At 40.4% G+C, this 20,155-nt stretch overlaps 4 protein-coding genes across 5 annotated transcripts in view; 3 read left to right on the forward strand and 1 right to left on the reverse strand.

Annotated features, from left to right (window-relative positions):
• LOC102785373 (adenylate cyclase type 1-like) overlaps positions 1–4,312 on the forward strand; it is a 36,447-nt gene extending 32,135 nt beyond the window's left edge. The window contains exons 14-20 of one of the 2 annotated variants that reach the window (XM_006786432.2): positions 254–380; positions 1,010–1,171; positions 1,256–1,402; positions 1,501–1,599; positions 1,714–1,828; positions 1,991–2,115; positions 2,234–4,312. In XM_006786432.2, coding sequence (XP_006786495.1) covers positions 254–380; positions 1,010–1,171; positions 1,256–1,402; positions 1,501–1,599; positions 1,714–1,828; positions 1,991–2,115; positions 2,234–2,659 — 1,201 coding nt within the window. In that variant the 3' untranslated portion in view covers positions 2,660–4,312. The remainder of the gene's footprint in view (positions 1–253; positions 381–1,009; positions 1,172–1,255; positions 1,403–1,500; positions 1,600–1,713; positions 1,829–1,990; positions 2,116–2,233) is intronic. The other variant, XM_006786433.2, reaches the window with a different exon arrangement.
• A 2,003-nt stretch (positions 4,313–6,315) lies between these two features.
• Positions 6,316–7,130, forward strand: LOC148097742 (uncharacterized). The gene is made up of 4 exons (XM_087832631.1): positions 6,316–6,336; positions 6,432–6,764; positions 6,866–6,952; positions 7,050–7,130. Exons 1-4 carry the CDS (start codon positions 6,316–6,318, stop codon positions 7,128–7,130), a joined length of 522 nt encoding a protein of 173 aa, XP_087688757.1.
• Positions 7,131–8,905: 1,775 nt separating this feature from the next.
• LOC102785856 (insulin-like growth factor-binding protein 1) lies at positions 8,906–10,262 on the forward strand. The gene is made up of 4 exons (XM_006786434.3): positions 8,906–9,324; positions 9,464–9,606; positions 9,765–9,893; positions 10,031–10,262. Exons 1-4 carry the CDS (start codon positions 8,979–8,981, stop codon positions 10,154–10,156), a joined length of 744 nt encoding a protein of 247 aa, XP_006786497.1. The 5' UTR covers positions 8,906–8,978; the 3' UTR covers positions 10,157–10,262.
• A 902-nt stretch (positions 10,263–11,164) lies between these two features.
• On the reverse strand, positions 11,165–16,289 carry LOC102786140 (insulin-like growth factor-binding protein 3). The gene is made up of 4 exons (XM_035906085.2): positions 15,868–16,289; positions 14,999–15,240; positions 14,109–14,228; positions 11,165–12,177 (listed from the first exon to the last, which is right to left on the reverse strand). The coding sequence occupies exons 1-4, from the start codon at positions 16,238–16,240 to the stop codon at positions 12,052–12,054; spliced, it is 861 nt and encodes a 286-aa protein (XP_035761978.1). The 5' UTR covers positions 16,241–16,289; the 3' UTR covers positions 11,165–12,051.
• Positions 16,290–20,155: the final 3,866 nt, after the last annotated feature.

Genomic DNA, 20,155 nt, shown 5'->3' on the forward strand with positions numbered 1-20,155 from the left:
AATCATGCACAAATTAATAGTAATATTCCATGATTTCAGAATACGTTCTAAGCACAATAAAGTTGTTTTGTTTTGGGTTTTTTTGCTTGCTTTGTTTTCATGTCCTTCTAAAAAAGCCCTTGCTTTCATACTTTTGTGAAGTAACTCTACTTGTGATCACTCCCGACGCTGTGGGGGGTCCATTCAACCCTCCTGTGTAGTTTTCTGTGTGGTCTGGTCCAGTGCTGACTTGTGCAATTGGTCTCTTCCGCAGTGGGGGGTCCTTCCACATCCGGGGCTATGAGCCCATCCTGTCTCTGTTGCTCTTTGTCAGTGCCCTTGCCCTCCACTCCAGGCAACTTGACCTCAAACTACGTCTGGACTTCCTATGGGCTATACAGGTCAGGAAGTGTGCAATGATATGTCTGTACATATGAAAAAAGGCTATGGATATACATTTCTGGAGGATGTGCAACCATGTTTCCAAAGTAAACTCTGAAAAAACTTTTTCTAGTTTTTGTTTACAGGTGTTGCAGGGATCACATTTAAAATGAGCAAACAAGTGTTTGTGTGCATGTTTGATCAAACACAACAAAAAGAAGTTGCGTTAAAATGATTATTGAATCATTGCAATTGGATTTTTAAAAAATTCTTTGGTTTGTTTTTTTACTTTTTACAAAGCAATCCAACTTCTTTTGGAAATGAGGTTGTATATTTATAGGCTGCCAGATGTCTGTTCTTGGCAACAAAAAAAGAGTAAGAAGCTTCTTCTGGCTCAGTTTCATTTGGCACTGAACGTTTTGCATAGGGGGATAGAAGTGTTGAAGCTGAATTTAAGCCATTTAACCCTTTAACTAGCAGGATTAGTCATGTAATGTACCCAAGTCTATTAATCATACTCTGAGGCTTACTGCAGTCAGTGGTCTGATGCTCACAAGTCATTTTAGCGACACCATGTGGTGGAAATATGAAGCAAGCTTTGGTTCTCACAGCTAAATCTGGATATTTTGTGTGCTACTTTTCCTGCCAGGCGGAGGAGGAAAGAGATGGAATGGAGAAAGTAAAGCTGGACAACAGGAGGATCCTCTTCAATCTGCTGCCTGCACACGTGGCTCAACACTTCTTAATGTCAAACCCAAGAAACATGGTGAGCCACGATAATAGACAGGCAGGCAGGCAGACAGACAAACAGGTAGATAAAAAGGCTGAAACCAGAAACGACTAATGATCACATCTAAGAATATTTTTTTACTGTATTGTTTTTCTTTTCCTTTAGGATCTGTACTATCAGTCCTACGCACAAGTTGGTGTCCTATTTGCCTCAATCCCAAACTTCAACGATTTCTACATCGAGCTGGATGGCAACAACATGGGAGTGGAATGCTTGAGGCTACTGAACGAGATCATTGCTGACTTTGACGAGGTCTTAGTATTTTTTTTTTTATTTCTTTACTTTGTAAATTTGGAGTTGTTTGTTTTTGCCTTGTAGTGTCAGGTGTTTATTGAATGTGTGCTTCACAGCTCATGGATAAGGAGTGCTACAAAGACATAGAGAAAATCAAAACCATTGGCAGCACATACATGGCAGCTGTGGGACTCGTCCCCACCATTGGGACCAAGGTTTGGATTTTCCTTTTTATTTATGTGTTTATCTTCTGTCGTAGTTTTTAAAAGGAATATGAAGGATCCTTTCTCACATGTACACTAACTGCTTGGTGCTCTTTCCCTCTGTAGAACAAGAAATCTGTGTACGACCATCTGAGCACGATAGCAGACTACGCCATTGAAATGTTTGATGTTTTGGATGAAATCAATTATCAGTCATACAATGAGTTTGTCCTGAGAGTTGGTAAGTAGACATACAATATAAACCACCTTGTTGGATTTATGGGTCTAATTTGATGCTATATAAATAAAATTGAACTGTTTTGGTTCCCTGGCAAAGACAATTTAAATGTGACTGACTTTCAATGACTCTGTTTTAGTTTAATGTTTTTATGTCTGTGAACAGGAATCAATGTGGGTCCAGTGGTTGCAGGGGTGATTGGAGCACGGCGACCTCAGTACGATATCTGGGGTAACACGGTCAATGTGGCCAGTCGAATGGACAGCACTGGAGTACCTGGGAAAATACAGGTACTTGTTTTCAATTACAAATGATCCACAAATATGGTGGAGTCAAGTGTAAACAGCTCGCCAAGCTCCACTGTCACATCTACCAACACTTACAATAACAAATATCTGTATTTCCTAGGTGACTGAGGAGGTTTATCGGCTACTGAATACCAACTATGACCTGGTTTGCCGCGGCAAGGTCAGTGTAAAAGGCAAAGGTGAGATGCTGACCTACTTCCTGGAAGGGAAGGTTCAGGGAGTGGGCACTGCAACCACTTCTTCGGTGATGCGTTCCGCCAGCCTGGCACGTCGGATCCACTCCTGTGGAAAGACGAGCGTCCCGACCAATCTGGCCAGCGTCTCCTCTGCTGCCAGCCTCACTGCTCATCCCGGCATGGGTAGCAACATGCAGATGAACACTGCCAACAGCAGCAGCAACAGCCAAGCCGCATGCCTACCCTCATCCTGTGTGCCCGCAGTGGGTAAGGTTGATGAAGAGAGGGTTGTAGAGGTGACAGAGATTGAAATTGAGACGGTGGCAGCTGCTGCAGATGTGTCAGTGTAGGAAGAAAGAAAATATATTCATCTTAAATAAAGCAAGAAAACCTGGTTGGAGGACTTGAAGCGTCTAGTCTGTACTGGCACAACCCAGGATACACCCATTCAGGATGTGAACTTCCAGAAATATGAAGTCATTGTATGGATAATCATACTTGCTTTAGGGATTTTTAACTGCTTGCCACTTTTCAGAGACAAAATGCAGAGTGCAGAGACGGGTACCCGGAATCTCAAATCCTCTTTTAACATCTCTGTAACAGATGATTAGATGTGTGGTTTTGTTGGGTTCCATCAGATCCAGGTATAATGAGCATATTTATTTTTTACTATGTTGTACATATTCCGTGTTCGGGGGATATGTGCGGTGATATCCAGAAAGAGACTGATCATGCTATTGCTTTTGCACTGTCTTTCTTATTATGCCAAGGATTCATTGCGTTATTTAGCGTAAAATGGTGTTGTTTCTTTTTGGTGTATGTAAGCATGCAAGTGTGTACTTGTGAGTGTGCGTATGCATGTGTGGTCAATTTTGAATTGTAACAAAACAGCACAAAACAGTCTCTTTTCTTTTTCTTTTTTTACTTGGAGCTCACTGGATGAAATATGCTTTTTATGATACATATTTACAGTTAATAGTGCATGACTTTTTAAAAGTTGACAGCCATAGTAATGATACTCCTGTTGAAAGAAAACCAAAGTACCGAGCTTTCCATAGATCACTAGCGATACTTATATTGCCTCAACAAAGATGAGAGAGAAAGTTGCAGTAGATGTTTACCACATGCTCGATCACTGGTAGAAGACAAAGGTGTGTTTTTGAACCCTGGAAAGACAAAATCAGTTTTCTTTAATACATGACATTCTTTTGTATTGTAGTGCAATATGGCATGTACACATAATACACAGATAGGGGCAGCTTTCCTGATGAGGAGGCAAAAAGATAATACGAGGAAAAGACAAAGGTTAACAAATCTAAACAGAAGTCATACTGAGTTGGATTTGTGCTTCTATAGATGCTAGTTTATGCCAAAATGGGACCAGTATTGTAGAACATCACACAGAGGGCCCACACATCCTTACATACAGATATCTAAAGAGAGTTAAGAATGGCATTCATCCACACAGAAGAGAGCATATACTATAAGCACATGACTTCCACAAATGCATGACTAACTCCTTTAGCCTAAACATTTCAAATGCTGTAAGTACTTTCAAACATTTCCTTGAGGCCACAGAAGATTTCCTGCAGTGTCTTGCTGCTGTCGTCTTTCAGGCATACACATTACTGTACTATTGCTTTTTGTTATCTAGCAGCTACATTTTTGAGTTTTCCTCAAGAAATTTTAGCTTTAGCACATCTCTCAGATATACTGTCAGAAACATGATGCGCTTCAGATTATCTTTATAGCCTGTATCTTTATCAGCACATAGAACTTTCACTCGATCTGCAAAAGTGTAAATACGTCACGTTTCAAGTTCTTGCCTTACTCAATAAGCTTACAGTGATTGCAACTTGCCTTTTTAGATATATTCACTTTGATATGCAGATCATACTTTTTGTAAATAGTCAAAAGTTGTAAACTATGTTGTATCTTGTACAGTGTAAAGTTGGGTTATTGAATATTTTGTAATAAAGACAATATTGGTGTATAAAATATCATCAGTATCGCTATGATAAAGAAAGTAGTTTCTTGAGTTTTGGCTACAAATGTGAAAGATCACCTTTTTTTATTTTTATTTTCTCAGACATTATTTAATCACTTTCGTTGTAAAGGTTTTCTTTCTCAACAGGAAAATATTTAAGACAATAACATGTTTATCATGCCGGTCAATGTACTTTGACAGCCCACGGCTAGATGGGTGTCACCTTGTGTCACACACGGGGCAGGGGCCAAAACTGTTTTCCTGGTAATGATGTCAAGTTTGTTTAAGGTTCACTCAGTGTAACAGTTAAGTCAACAAACACTTCATTTGCTCAACTATTTAGCTCTTTATGGGCTTGGAGAGAGGATACAATGCTTTGTTTTTTGTAGTTTTATGTTGATTTACCTCGATGAAGTTCTTCATTTACTAACAGGAGTGATATCTTTGAGCTTTTAAGTTCATGTCGCCTTCACTCTAATTTAAGCTGAGCTCAAACAGTAAAGGGAAACTACTGCAAATAATGGTTAAGGAGCAACTCTTGTCATGATGTCATCAGGGCCAAAGGGGATTGAAATGAATAATTTGGTTGTTGCACTCCTGAATGGTTAGAATTACATAAAGACAAATAGCTATATATATATATATATATATATATATATATATATATATATATATATATATATATATATATGCTCCAGCGCCCCCCGCGACCCTGAAAAGGATAAGCGGAAGCGAATGGATGGATATATATATACCCATAAATTAATGATTTATGTGAACATTTTTCTGTGAACAAAAAAAAATACAATTTGCTAGTCTGTTTTAAGAAAAAAAAAGAGAGCATTTGTAACACATTTCTACTTCAAAAGGAATTTTGACCACAGTTTATATGCATTCATTCTCTCCTCATCAGTAGTCTATAGAGATGCAGAAATCCATGATAGTCAGACAAATTTAATTTTTGATGTGTAGGCAACCAAATGGAAATCTTGCACACTGACTGCCTTCTGCCTGTATATTTATTAAATTACTGTGGTTAAGTCTATTGGACCTTAACCAATAACTCCACATTCTGGGTTATATACACAACAGAATTATTATTTTATTTATTGATATTTTAATACATAGATCAAAATCTTCATTCCTGAACAATGATGTAATATATTGATATATGACCTTTTTTGCTTTGATACCTATTAATGTGTGACATGATGGAAAAGTCTGAAGTTAATGATTTCACTGATGCTATAAGTTTACAACTGATATATACCTGAAAGTATTCACTAATCAGACTAAGTAATTGGAAGTCATTTGATACGATGTTAGACTAAGGTATTTGCTATATATTTTACTTACTACCTTTTACTGTGCACTAACCTCAAGAATGCTTATTAGTTTCTTTTTTTTAGCCAATTGGAATTAATTCATTTTTAAATGGTAAATGGCCTGTATTTGTATAGCGCTTTACTAGTCCCTAAGGACCCCAAAGCACTTTACACATCCAGTCACCCACCCATTCACACACTGGTGATGGCAAGCTACATTGTAGCCACAGCCACCCTGGGGCGCACTGACAGAGGCGAGGCTGCCGGACACTGGTGCTACCACCACCAGTAGACAGTAGAAGGACACAACGACCGAGACTGTCCAAGCCGGGGCTCGAGCCGATAATCTTCCGATTACAAGCCGATTACAAGGCGAACTTCCAACTCTTGAGCCACGATCGCCCCGTAAATGGTAAATGGTGCAAAATGGTGCAAAATTAACATTGCTGTCACAATAATAGCCACAATAAGCTGAGTGACTTTAAGCTGCATTGCTTTATTTTGCATGTATATTGTAAAATTGGGCAATGCAAGTCATTTTCCCACCTGCAATGATCTGTCAAAACATCTACTGTGAAAAATGTTAAGCCTCTGCACCTGATTCCAATAATCAACTGATGACAAGGAGGCCACACTCACACCAGAGACTGCAGTATCTTTACTCTCGTTCCAAAAAGCTCAGCCATCCAGCTAAATGGACATTCAACAGCCAAATGTAAGTCTAATCTGTTATCACTATTCTTTGAATAAAGTAAATCAAATGATAAAAAAGGTAAATGTCATGAGTAAATAGGCTTTTTGATGGAACAGAGACCTGGTCTGGAGCCCATCCAGGAAGAGTCAGAGCTTGAGGATGAAACTGAAGGGAACAGAACAAGAGAAGGAAATGAGGGCGATTTTCCATTTCAAGTAGGTGTGGAGGAAGAGGATGCGCTGGCAGAAGATGAGAGCGATAAAGATGACGATGCTGTTCAACTGAGGGTTCTGAGACCTGGGAGGCTGTCTCGTTCCCTGAGCCAGTTTTCAAACCATCCACACGAAGGAACCGAAAGCTTTTCCGTGTCTGATGTGAGCACGCTTTCTTTTAATCTACGTGGTGAAGCTACAACACCAGGACAGCCGAGCAGTAAGGTGAAAATAAAGGTAGGTGTTACTGAGTATTTACTATTTGCTTCTATTTAAATAAATAATAATAATTTTTTTAAAAAATCTGAAAAAAAAGACTAGTTTATTTTTGCTTCAAGGCCTCCAAGATTAAGTGGCAGAAACCGAGAAGATCTAAACAGCCAGTCCGGAGGCCAAGGGAACGCTCTAAGAAGAACTTTATAGCTGTGAGTATAATTTTAAGCAAAGCTGTCTTGACTTAAAAAAAAATATGGACCTTAATCAAATCTCTTTTCCACTAATGCCCTCTAACATATTTCAAAGGAGGAACCGTTTCCCCCCTGGTTAGCGGATCTGATGGTCAGCATCGAAGAGGCAACAACTCATCAGCTAGTGGTTGAGTGACATTATCTCGTGAGATGAACGTGAAACATTTGGGACACACAAACCTGGGACCTCATTCGTGACAAACTGAACGTTGAACAAATCCTGCCTAATGTGCCTTATTTAAGGTAGCCACTGACAAGAGAGTGAAGTCCATGTGCGGGCCCGTTTGGTTTGTTGTGATACGTGAATAAACAAAAGGCACGATATTTGTGCTTCTAACCCACTACTGTCTTCGCTGTATTTTTATTTTGTGTATCAATCCCTTTTTCAACCAGCACTTGCTGCTCTTAGGTTCAACCTGAACCCGTTTACCGTTTCTTAAGTTACTAGATTTGGATGCCAGTGAAGAATGTAGTAACATGAAGAACCAAAGCTCTCTTCAGCAAGCATAGCAACATCAAAGCTGACCCCTCCCCTACTGTGTGGGAGCAACATGGCTGGTGCACTTTAGTGTACCGTCAGTCAGAGTTGACTCAAAATAAATCAATAAAATGTATTTTTCTATTTTTTATGAAAAGAAAGTGTTTTCATCTAACCTATGTAAGCTAAAGTAAATTTGCATTAAAATACATATTAAAGTATCAGTTCATGCACATGCAAAAGTAGTAACGCCGTGGTCCTTTTCTTACATCATGATTATGTTATTAAATTAGTAACATATGTGCGATTCATGCATAGTCTGCAGTACTTTAAAGAAGAGCAAATGCAGACTTTTATATACTGCTGGGTGTACACATTTCTAGCAATTTAAACGTATAAGTGTTTCATTTAAAAGCATATTTTTCTCTAGTTAAGATTTTAAAAAATTAAGATATTCAAAGACAACATATTTTACCTTCCTATTAAATGCAAAATGTACACACACAATGTGCTCATTTTTGTTATTTCTCATTGTGCCCATATCCTCATATTCATCAGCATTTTATCTCTTTAACTTCATATTTTTATCCACAGACTGTACACATAGTTTTTGTTATTAAGACCTGTGTTTTTAGTAATTGGTCCTGATGACTGTATCTGTTTCCTTGGTGAATAATTATTAAATAAAAAATGCAATTAAAAGTTTTCAGGGTAAAAACAAGTTCTTCAGTGAATGAAAAGCACGGGATCACTGCCTATTGAAATTTGTGTCACACGTCGTATGACTAAAGGTATGTGGCATTTGACTTAGGTATTTATGACAAATATTACAGCAAGGAAACGGCCATTTACTGCCATCTTTTCCCAGATAAATGTGTCATTTCACCATTTCTGGGTTATGCAAGGCAGACTGGGTTATCACACAGGTAGATAAACAAGGTGGAGGACCTTGTTTATCTACCTGTGTGATAAGATGAACCTTCACCAACAAGACTAAAAGGACAAATAGGACTTTTTTCTGTCAAAACAATGTCAGCACCCAACCTGTCAGAATTACTTCACAAGATAAAGTTTGACGACCCCCATAAGATAGTTTTTAACATTAACAAGCCATTTTCCCAAAGCCTAGAGCTCCTTGGATCACGTGATGCTCTCTGTTAAACACGTTATTCACTATTCATCATCGTACTGAATTTCAGCAGCACTGTCCAGTTGTTTTCATAACTCTAAAGTTAAAGAAAGATGACTAACGCACGTCAGAAGTTGTTTTGATGTGCATTCCAGCGTCAATATTGACAAATGACCTCAAACTACGCAAGGCAAGCGGGGTCATCCACCTTTTACAGCAGCTTTGAGAAAAATATTTTATATCTGTGCTGTGTCAATTATTAACCCTTCTGGAGGCCAAAGCGTTCATATAAATACTGCCAGTTCAGAGAAGACTTGTTAGAAGAAACTGACAGTTTTAAACGATTCTAAAAAGCTAAAGAATTTCGTCAGAAGGAAATGTTTGGATTAAGCGAGAAGCTGACGTTTGTGGCAGCGGCGGCTCTGGTTGTCTTGTCCGTAGTGAGGTCATCTCCGGTGGTGGGGCCAGAGCCCATCCGCTGTGCCCCCTGTACTCAACAGAAGCTGAACGACTGCCCCGCCATCCCAGCAGAATGCAAGCAGGTGTTAAGGGAGCCAGGCTGTGGCTGCTGCATGGCCTGTGCGCTCGAGGAGGGGGCTTCCTGTGGAGTTCACACAGCCCACTGTGCTGAGGGTCTCCGCTGCACTCCCAGGCCTGGTGAAGCAAGACCACTGCACGCTCTGACCAGAGGACAGGGAATCTGCACTGTGGACCTCGGCCAAGGTAGCCTGGCTGTTTCATATGTGCTCATATTGATATTCATTAAATAAAAAAAGTTCACAGCATTGAAATTACATCTTTAATGCAACCTCATTCCATTTCATGTGTCATGTATGCTCTCTGTTTTCTAAAAATTCTACAGAGGAAGATGGAGGAGTCCCTGACCATGGCTCATTGCAGCACATTCTGGGACTTAACCTTCCCTTTGATCACCAAGATTTTGCTGAAGGCCAGGAGAGTCTCAAGGCTAAGGTCAATGCCATACGCAACAAACTGGTGCAACAGGTGAGGGAAAAAATAAACAATCCAACTAACTGGTTATTCAAAGTAATTCATCTCTCTTTCCACAAGAGGGAGTAGATGGCTCTGAGGGGGTGTAGATAATTTGCTGGTGCATTTGTGTTTAGGAGACTGTAGCTCTCATTGTTTCTCTTCCCACACAGGGTCCATGTCACACTGAACTGCACGAAGCACTGGACACCATAGCCACCTCTCAGCAGAGGTTAGGAGAGAAGTTCACAACTTTCTACCTTCCCAACTGTGATAAGCATGGCTTCTACAAGGCCAAGCAGGTGAGAATTTAACTTTTTGTTTGTTTGTTTTTTCGGACATTTCACATAACAAAATGAATTTTGACTCCCAAAAGGGATTTATGATAAAATACTGAGTGATTTATTTGTGAGAGATGCCATTTTTATTTCCTTTTCAGTGCGAGTCATCTCTCGTTGGACCACCCGCTCGCTGCTGGTGCGTCTCGTCTTGGAATGGGAAGAGGCTCCCAGGATCGAGCGACTTGGTCGGTGACTCAGAGTGCCATCAAGAAGTTACTCACTGAAGGATGGACTGTTTTCACTCAAAAACCAACTTTCACACACACAAAGGCACACACATTAACAGCAGCAGGAGGTCGAGATAAATGTACCTTCAGCCGCCTGATGAGCCGGCTCTCCTTTGCAAAAATGAAACTGTGAAAACTTATTTGAGTGGAGGAAATTTCCTCCCATCTTATTTACGTGGTGTATGTATGATCAACTTATTTATTCGCTGCCTGTATATTCGTACAAGCATTAACCATTTGTCATTTTTAGATCTTTTATATGTTTGCCTGTTTTATTTTTTTCAGTTGTAAATATAGGGCGACACTGTATACATTTGTGTTTCTGACTAAATAACTCCATTGCTCAAAACCACAGGTGCATTACGGTGCCAAGCCCATTTGAGAGACTTCAGGATAAATTTTTTTTTTAATTCATTCATAACTAGAGCTGTGCACGGCAGCAAACAACACAGCAGCTCATTCATTCATTCTGTTGACATTGTCTGAATGTATCTCCATTGGCGTTTCCTCAATGGGTATTGGGTGAAATGCTTAAAGTGCCACAAGTATGTGCATGGTGGCCTAGCACAAACATATCAGTGCTCTTCCAAGCCACACTGAGGTTTGGGATGGGTTGTTCATCATTCGTCTACCTCTGCTGGTCTCTGCAGGTCCACAGTTTGAGCAGAGGATTTCTGAGACCTCTTCTCAGCTACATCTTCTCACATTAGGGACTTTATTTGACCTTTTCTTTATCTGACTACCTACTCTAGTATTTATTATCATTCACTTGTGTTTAAAGATTTGTTTGTTGTTGTAGCTATGTGCAGTAGATCCAGTTTCAACTGAATGCTAATTGCCCTGGAATGCTGCTTTTTCCATTATTGGGTTTGTTGTATATACTCTAATTCTGTGGATGTGCATCTTAATAAAATCTTATTTTATCACAAAGGAGTTTTGTTTTGTGTCTATCTACAAAACATTTTAAAAAAAACAACAATACTTGGGTAACTTTATACTGCCTTTATTAAGTAAAAATAGACTTCTGAGGGTTGCATTGTACATGCAAACAGCATATTTAAACTGACCACTTAATCCAAGACAAGTGCTAAAAAAATATCACTGGCTACACAGAGACTGGAGATAACTGTAAGGACCCCTTATCTCTTATATTCAGCTTATGCAAAGCGACAACAAAACAAACAAACAAACAAAAAAAACCCCACACACGCACACACAGTACAGATCATGAAACAAAATCTCTTTTTCTGTGGCGTGAGACCCAGAGTAAAAAATAACTTTCTATGCGCTGTGTTGTCTGAGCTGCACGGTCCCAACCAACTCCCTACTTGGAGCAGGAAGCAACCGGAATAATGGAATTCATACAAATAGGAGTTCATACTTAAATCACTGCATGCTTACTTATTCAAATATACATACATTGTCAAGACAAAACACAATGGCTTTATAACAAATCACAAGCATACAAATAATGATTACAAATCACAAGCATTTACACATATGCAATGCCATTTAATTGTGCGTAAATGAAGAGCTCTCTTATCACTGCTTGTGACATGTCTTTGTGCTTTAAAATCAGAATAAGGCCTCTGAGATAGTTTCTTTAAGTGTAACATTATTCCAAAAGGTGTCCGGGTTGAGTCTGAGACAAACAGGTTATGAAGAATCCATCCATGTACAGAGGCTACAGGCTTTTTCTGCCCGGTACTCTTCTGCTGCGCTCTGCGCTGCGCCTCAGAAAAAGGTCCCACAGGCAACAGTTAGAAATAGCAAACATCCATATATCGGCTGAGCCATCTCTTGACCTCTCTTCCAATATCCTCGGTTTCTCCATTTGTTTACAGTTCTTGCCGTTCAATCCCAGCCTCCCTCCCTCCCATCCTGCTCTGCTCCTATTGGCTGTCAGAGTTGTAGTACTGGGTATCTCCTCGCTCCCTTCTATCAAGACCTGGCAGAGGCTGCCCATATTTGTCCACACACCAACAGTAGCCTCGCTTTCTGCCTTTGGAAGGACGGCACTGAAAGTGAAGGAGAGAACAAGGTGAAGGGAGGGAAGACCGGTGGGGGGAGGTGGGAAAGCTGAATGTACAAATCCGGTTGAATATGAAGCATTATGGATAACAGGCCACTTTAGTCAATGAAGCAGAAAAGCATAGTTAAGAGGCATTAATGGTCAGATTGTGCTGAGCCTTTGCTATCCAACACGCTGTGGTATTTTGAGCTGCTTTTATGGTCTACCTCCTGTTACACACACATATAGAGACCTTTAAGGTAAACAGAAACCTGGTAAAATATTTGCTTAGTCCCGTTTGTGAACAACTGTGAACCAAGATCTATTTTCAGAAGCTGGTGGCCAGTACGAATCATCTGTTGCTGATTATACCCCACAGCTCCAAATTATGGGTAGGCCTACTACAAATGACTTACAGAGTCTGTGGAGCTACCCAAGGGCTGTTATTTTACTGCCAATTTTACTAAAGGTCAACCTCCACTCTAGTTAAACATACAGCCATTCATTTCAAGGGCTAAAGCAACTGTACTGCTGCTGCACAGAAGAGACTGGTCACGCGGGGAGACGTCCTTACTCAGTTAGGTCTGATCTTAGGTGGAGAGTTTCATAAACAGTCTTCATCATGATGAATGAAAAATTCTTAGTGAACCATAAATTTTGGCGGCAAGTTAAAAAAAAAACAAAAAAAAACGCAGGCTGTCTATTGGGGAAACCAAATACATTAATCAAAATCTTAAGTACACTCAATTTATTTATTTATTTTTATAAATGCATCTTCTTCAACACCAAAATCATTATTGGGTCGTTTGTTATGTTCCCTCTAAGAGGCATTTACTGTTAATAATCATTGTAACAAGAGCTGTTCTCCCTTAGAGTCATCCGAGTGTTCAAATTCAACTGAACACCACAACGTCTCTGCCACTCCTTCAGTGCCTAAAGGCTTAGCGCGGTGTAGAAGGTCCATTCTGCATAAACAAAGACAATGAGCCTGGCGTTGTAAGGCTGGTTATGAGATGATTGCAGGTCAAGAAGAACACTTCTATTAAGCGGGAGGGACTGCTATGTAATAGGGGAAGCTGCCTCTGTGATGCAGTGGCGCGGGAGCCCTAAGTGCCTCCATATGAATGCGTCAGAACCACTCATTTATTACAACCCGATCGTGGGTGAACCATGTGAGCGTTGGGATGGCTTCGGCTCTATTTCTGTGTCTGCCTCTCAAAAGTCCAGCAATTATGGGGCAAGCACATGGGGTGCCGGTGGCCACCTTGACGTCTGTCTCCCTGGGAGGGTTTCCGTTAAATGGCCATCGTCCCTGCCGTCAACCCCGCTGGGGTTTGGTCCCTGTGGTTCCAGTTTCCAGAGCCAGTGGCTAGGGTATACCTCACTGGTGTGGTGGTGCAATGATGAGGCTCTAATAACTACCAATGAATACATGAGGACAGCAACAAATCTGTAATTGGGCTGCAGGAGACTTTAAGTTTGAGTCATTCGTCTTGTAATCATTATGAATGTACTCTGCAAATGCTGATTTCCTTTTTACAGCATTTTGATTCCGTAACCAAGTTTGCATTAAGCAGATTGTGAAATAATGCACAGCCCTTCGTGTCCGCTGAATAAGGATGCACTAAGCCAATGATTCTCAAACTGCTGGGCAGGTCCCACTAGGGGGGCAATGAGCCACTGGTGGTGGGCACAAACAACTAGGAGAAACTAAGAAGACTGACTGTGATGTGTTTGCTGATGAAACTGCACTGACATTTTTTTAAAAGTAAAATTCATCTTGAATTCTTTTAGATTGTTAAATGTCGATAAACACTGTAGGGTGTGGGGTGCAAGCATTCTTTTGGCTTTTGTACTGAGGCCTGCCAGAAAAAGCTTGAGAACCACTGCACTACTAAAACACTCAAATATCAATTTATTATGTATACTTTTTCTCACCTGCTTTTTCTTATAGAAGCCCTTCTTGTCACAGTTGGGTATGCGGAAACCTCGGGGGTTGAGAATGTTGGAGATCTTGAGGTTGCTGAGAATGCTCTCAATCTCTCTTCGGCAGGGACCCTGTGAATGAGGGAAGACATCACCAGTTTTTAGTACCTTCCATTAACGTCAGAAATTCTATAGTTTCATTTTGAAGACAGATAAAAAGCGAATAAAGCGTTTATACTTCCTCATTAGCAATGCCATTTGGCAGTGGGTTTTTGACATTAATGTTTTGGTGAATTAACACTTTAATAAAGCTGACTCACGCTGCCTTGCTGTAATACCTAAACAATGGCTGCAATATGAAAGAGGTGGCAGATGAGGAATGAATTCATCTGGCTTGTGAAGGTTTAGCAGTTTGCCAAAGCTGCTTAGAAGTCTTACACAAAGACTGGGGGGGGGGCTAAAGTGAATTCAAACAGCTCAAAGACGGAGTCAAAAGGCTTGTCCTCAAGTCCAAGTACTCAAGTCACTAATCAGAACAGCCAGTCAAAGCCCATTACTACAGTGTGCTCACTTCTCGGGCCAAAGAGAAGATCAAAATAGCAGCAGGGCTTCCCAACAGGCACTCACATAAGCCAATCCATCATTCGCTGGCTCTCAGTATAGCCGGCACGCGGACGCCTTGTGGCCAAACAACCGCCTGACCCAGGTCAGCCGCAGGGCTATGGCACCCGCTTGCTGCCATGCCATTCTACTGGCTCACAATCTCTGCCAAACGTCAGCACCGCGACCCAAAGCATTTCATCACCCGCAGGGGGAAAAAACACCAAAGCACAGAGGAAGAAGAGAAAAACATTCCTCCAGTGTGCTCTGAAGACAGAAAAAATATTGGTTGTGGTACTTACATACTCAGGCTCCCGTTTGGTCTCTAGAGAGTTTTGTTGATCTGTGACGAGTGGCCCCGGTAGCTCCCCCGTTTTAAAGAACTGGGTTCTTCTCTGTTGTTCCCGTCTCAGGATGTCTGGGGGGATGAAAGGGTGAAGTGGAGGCTTAAATGGTCCAATAGGTCTGTGGGTGCTGTACGTAGTGGTCTGAACACCCGAATCAGTGGAATTGCGCTCTTCATCCTGAGTATCAGCATTCTCTGCTAAAAAATTGTGAACATAAAAATGTGTTTATAAACAAACATAGCAGAGTGTTAATTTCACATTTTTTCAACAGGCTAGGGTTCAGGGGAGGGACATGGGTATTGTGTGCTTTAAAAGCATCTTCTGAAAAACTTTACCAGTAAAAAAATAAAAATAAAAACTCCACCTTTTTTGTTTTTTAAATTTGATTTTATTCAAAAGTCCAAACTAGAAACCATGCAACCTTGAAGATGCAGGCTAGGCTTTAACATTTATCTGACCTGAATTCTTTACAATGAATTCAGGGAGGGTTCAAGTCTTCCCTCTGCTGCACAAAGAGGCACTTCTTCTTTCCACAATCGAAATCTCTCCAGTGCTCACTGCTTAAAGCCTTATCCACCACCCTTCGTTCCTCTAATGTAAAGACGTTTTAAAGTGTTTTCACATATTAGCTGGATTTTTATTGCTAAAAGAAAAAAGTTTTCTCTTTTTATACAACATCTGGTAATTCTTACATTGCCCGACGACCACTGGCAAAGATTTACCAGTTCTTCTGCAACTACCGAAATTGTGGTCATTAACCAGTGATACGTAAGGTGTCTAAAAGAGCGCACTTTGAGGCATAAACACTCACACTGATGAATTACCTGGTAGCTCATTGACTGGCACTGTTGGTCTGGTAGTTTGTCGCTTGTTAGTAGCGTTTGCACAAATACCCCGTCCCTCCAGCAGAGCCTGCAGAGGTTTCGTTTCACCGGGTTGATGTTGACAAATCAGGCCGGAGCCACATCTCCCGGTGTACACGCCGCACGGCTGGCCGAAACTCAGCGCGCAAGTCAAGCAGCAGCCGCAGCCCGGTTCGCGGACCTTCTCCGAGCAGTCCTTGGGTAAAGGTTTGCACAGAAGCCGTGCAGCAGGATCACATGGTTCGCATCTGATAACAGGTCCGAACGCACCTGACCTCCAGGTGAACGTTGCCAGGACAAAAGTCATGCAAAGTGCGCGAAAACAGGAACCCATGGTGCTGTGTCTGAGAGCGTATGAAGTGAGGAGGTGCGCTGTGGGGACTTTTCACTGGGCAGCTTCTCTCCCATTCACATAAAGACAGCGGACAAAACATCTCAATATATAGACCCCAATGACTGTAGTCACACCCCCGAATAGCTTGTGGTGTGCTGATGAATTGCGTCTACTCCGTTATTCCTTCAAGACATCAGAGAAATATGCTGGGGTTTTGCTGAAAAGCAAGGCAAGATTTAAGGTGTGGCTCTTTAAGACAGATATTAAATAACATCAAAAAGGAAAAAAAGAAAATCACAGGCCAAGGCATTTATTTCCTTCACCCTCTCACTCATGACTTTTAAGTGAACAATGTAGTTGAGATCTTTAAAAAAAAAATGGAATAATCAAAATGTAATCAAGAGCATTAGAAGCACGGTACTAATGATGTTCCACAAAAATAAATTAAATACTAATAAAACAAATACATATTTGCAGTTTACTGACGGTGCATATAAAGTCTTAAGTCCCCACACGAGAGGAAACTCAGCAATCTGCTATGTTCGCCTTAATCCATAGGGGGAGCCAGTTGTCATGTGTGTCAAGCATTATTATTACAATGTGCCTCTTCGACTTTACAGTAATTCATCAACACTTACTACTAAACGCTATTTAACATTGAAAAGTCAGAATCATTTGTTTCTTTCCGTTCTTTTACATGGTAAAAGGTCACATAGCTGCACTTAACGTTTTGTTCCAGTAGAGCAGTACATCCAAAGATGTCCTATAGGGTGATCCAAATGCTTTGTAAATAATTTAAAGGCCTACATTATAAACAATCAAACAGTTACAAATTTTAGTATATTATTTGATATATTATTATTAAATTATTATTATTATTATTATTATTATTATTATTATTATTATTATTATTATTATTATTATTATTATTATTATTATTATTATTTATGCAAACAGTACACCCTGAGGTCTAAAATATTAAAGAATAACCAAAATCAGTGGTGGCATATATATATATATTTGTCTCTCTGTTTTTAATTTTGTTTTATACTTCACAGACTACACAGACTAGATGTATATGCTGTGTGCATTAGCTGCACATTGACCATATTCATTTATTAAATACTGCTCAATGATGAACTTCCTTGTGCAGATAATGCATAATAATTCACATCCACCGATTTCATTCATTTATCAGTAGAGTTGCGTGTCCAAGGCTGATTTTGGGTACAGCAAAGACCTGAAGAAGTCCTCATGTTCAAATCCAGAACCTTTCTTCTGTGAGCCACTAGTGCCAAACACTGCACCATAGTGCTTTCCCCACACTATACATCATCTTTAGAAATATTATGAATAACAGTAAACTTATCATTTTTGTTTAACTTGTTGTTTTGCTTCTATGTGCATGAAGCAAAACATTCCATAAATATAATTAAGGACCCCCATCTGCTATTTGGTGTTATTGTGTCATGCAAAAAGTCTACCTTGTGTACCTGCTCCTCACACGTACAGCCATGTATTTGTCTCTTGACTTGTTTGTATGGGCGACATAGCCGGTTCCGTCCCGGTCATTTGTCTCCGCTACAAAGCAGTCCTTAAAATAAGGACGCATACCACACATGTAAGTGAGAAAATTCCTGCGTAATTACATCTGTGGTGTTTTTAGGTCCACTATTGGTTACAGATGAGAGAGCAAATACCATAGCAGAAATTGTCCAAAATACCTCAACAGAATAACAGCAGCAGAGTTGAGGTGTACAGTTCAGGGTTTTTGGTTTTTTTTGTATTTTTTACATTTCTGAGAAGTCAGTGTCAAATCCATTGCCAACCAGCCCTGCCATTTGTTAACAGACAGGTCTACAGCAGAGCAGTGCTCTCTGGAATGCAAAACATTTGGTTCATATGCTGAAAAAAGAAAAAGCTTGCTGATTTTCCGCCCTTTCCTCTACTCATAGCTCTTTGAAAGGGGGTCTCTCAGCCACCTGTGCATATTCAGCATAGCAGAGGAGACTAAGAGTAATGTACTGGAGGAATGTCGTCTCGCAGAGCAGCCTCTCAATAAAGAGGGAGTGTGAAGAATGTACGTTTGCACACACAGGATATTACTGTACATGTGTTTAACATAACCTGCTGTCAGAGGCAACTATGGCCAGCCGCAACAGCTTGTCAAATGGTACTATGGAACAATTTTCCAGTTTTAAGACGATTTGGACAAATCAGATACACTTGCTTGAAGACCTCAGACTGGGCTGCACTAGCTCCAGCAACCAGACTGTAGCTCACATTAGCCATAATGCACCACTTCCCACAGGTAAATATAATCTATAATAAAACAAGTAGGTTTTATTTCACTTTAAAACCTTTACATAAGTTATACCATAATTTTCTCCACAGCTATTTTCATAATTCTTCTTGTGATTATCTCTGGTATTATATTTGGCATTTTAACACAGCAGCTCTTTTAGTAGCTTAAAGGATGTAAGGAAGTAAAAGCAAAGGAATGTGCAGTACCAACATTCATAGACAAATAAATCACGTACTGTAATCAGATGGATATCTGCAAAACATGCCTGAGTTAGCCCAGAAGAACAATGTAAGTGTGTGTGTGTGTGTAAGTGTGTGTGTGTGTGTGTGTGTGCGTGCATGTCCCTCACTCTCAAACACAAAACAACCCTTTCCCTATTTTTGCTTGTCAGGGTCCAGTGCGTCTGTGCTTGTGGAGAGAGTGTGTGGAATACACACAGTGTGGAGGTGTGCTGGAGTAGGAGAGGAATGAGGCGGTTGCAGATCACATGACAAGTCTGGTACATTTAAAGTTATTCTTTTCCCTGAATGGTCTCATGACTGTCTGTCATGTAATTGCTTCTGTCTGAGAGCTTTTTGAGCCGAATAAGATCACAGATAAATTGGAGTCTCTATAGTGATTAATATGATAATTGTTTCTCTTTGATTCTGCTCTGTCCTGGACCCATACATAGCTTCAGCTATTATGTGATTATTGGATGTTGGTCGAATGGCGAACAAACTAGAGGCCAGCTTTCATCTAATTCCAAGGCCAGTTAATCATTTTCTTTCTTTTTTTTTGTTGGAGTGGTCTATCGTGGTCCCTGTTTCTGGAGGCTTGGCCCCTGAAGCAGCCCAAAGCTGTAATTAGGCCTAAGCAAAGTGAAGGACACAGAGAAAGAGAGAGGAACTCTCAGCACTCACCCTGACGGATTACAGAGTAGTCAGAAGTGGGCTGTGAGTGGCGCCACTCAATTTGACCCCAAGTCCCCCCCAAGACAGTTACACTTCCTATGTCTCTGTCTCACCTAGACTTATGAGGATAGTTGAACATGTATTCATACATCTTAGGCACATTTTCCCACATGTGTAAAATACCTCTCTCTTGTTTCTCACTACTTTTATATGACAAGAAACAGATATTCAAATGTGACTTGGACATGTGTCATTAAAATTAAAATTGCAAACTAGTAGAAATCATGCATTAATCTACAAACAAATGTGCTTTTGGTTTTGAGGTAGTTTGGGTAGATGAGTCTATGTTGGAAACCACAATCATCCAATTAGCACAAATTCTAAAACCCTGTTGTAAATGCAAATTGACACCACGAAGGAAGCTCTTTATCCCACAGTTTTTTGTTTCTTGTTCGGAGACCATGACCTAACTGAAACCCCTCCACAGTCTCAATCAATGACCTTGGAACATGCCCAGTTTCACCACGCATGTATGAGCGCTGTGATGCCACAGACTCAACCTACTACCAATATTACGTTAGTAACATTACAAGTTATGATGAAGTGATCTACTTGTTTGTCATCTCAATGTGACCTGGACTTATCTCAATTTAACAAGCGTTATGAAAGCCTACAGTTTTCTCACGGTGCCTTTCCAGGTTTTGGCCTCTGCTGAAA

Source organism: Neolamprologus brichardi, chromosome 18 (genome assembly GCF_056152115.1).
Source record: "Neolamprologus brichardi isolate AB-2024 chromosome 18, ASM5615211v1, whole genome shotgun sequence".
NCBI lineage: Eukaryota > Metazoa > Chordata > Actinopteri > Cichliformes > Cichlidae > Neolamprologus > Neolamprologus brichardi.

Excerpts from the sequence above, each read along its gene's own strand:
- LOC102786140 (XM_035906085.2), bottom strand. The coding sequence starts at position 16,240 with ATGGGTTCCTGTTTTCGCGCACTTTGCATGACTTTTGTCCTGGCAACG. Across the intron at positions 14,229-14,998 it reads CCAAACGGGAGCCTGAGTAT|GGTCCCTGCCGAAGAGAGAT; the intron begins GTAAGTACCACA and ends CCTCATTCACAG. Across the intron at positions 12,178-14,108 it reads GCTTCTATAAGAAAAAGCAG|TGCCGTCCTTCCAAAGGCAG; the intron begins GTGAGAAAAAGT and ends CTTCACTTTCAG.
- LOC148097742 (XM_087832631.1), top strand. The coding sequence starts at position 6,316 with ATGGACATTCAACAGCCAAAT. Across the intron at positions 6,765-6,865 it reads GCAGTAAGGTGAAAATAAAG|GCCTCCAAGATTAAGTGGCA; the intron begins GTAGGTGTTACT and ends TTTTGCTTCAAG. Across the intron at positions 6,953-7,049 it reads CTAAGAAGAACTTTATAGCT|GAGGAACCGTTTCCCCCCTG; the intron begins GTGAGTATAATT and ends CATATTTCAAAG.
- LOC102785856 (XM_006786434.3), top strand. The coding sequence starts at position 8,979 with ATGTTTGGATTAAGCGAGAAGCTGACGTTTGTGGCAGCGGCGGCTCTG. Across the intron at positions 9,607-9,764 it reads GCAACAAACTGGTGCAACAG|GGTCCATGTCACACTGAACT; the intron begins GTGAGGGAAAAA and ends CTTCCCACACAG. Across the intron at positions 9,894-10,030 it reads GCTTCTACAAGGCCAAGCAG|TGCGAGTCATCTCTCGTTGG; the intron begins GTGAGAATTTAA and ends TTTCCTTTTCAG.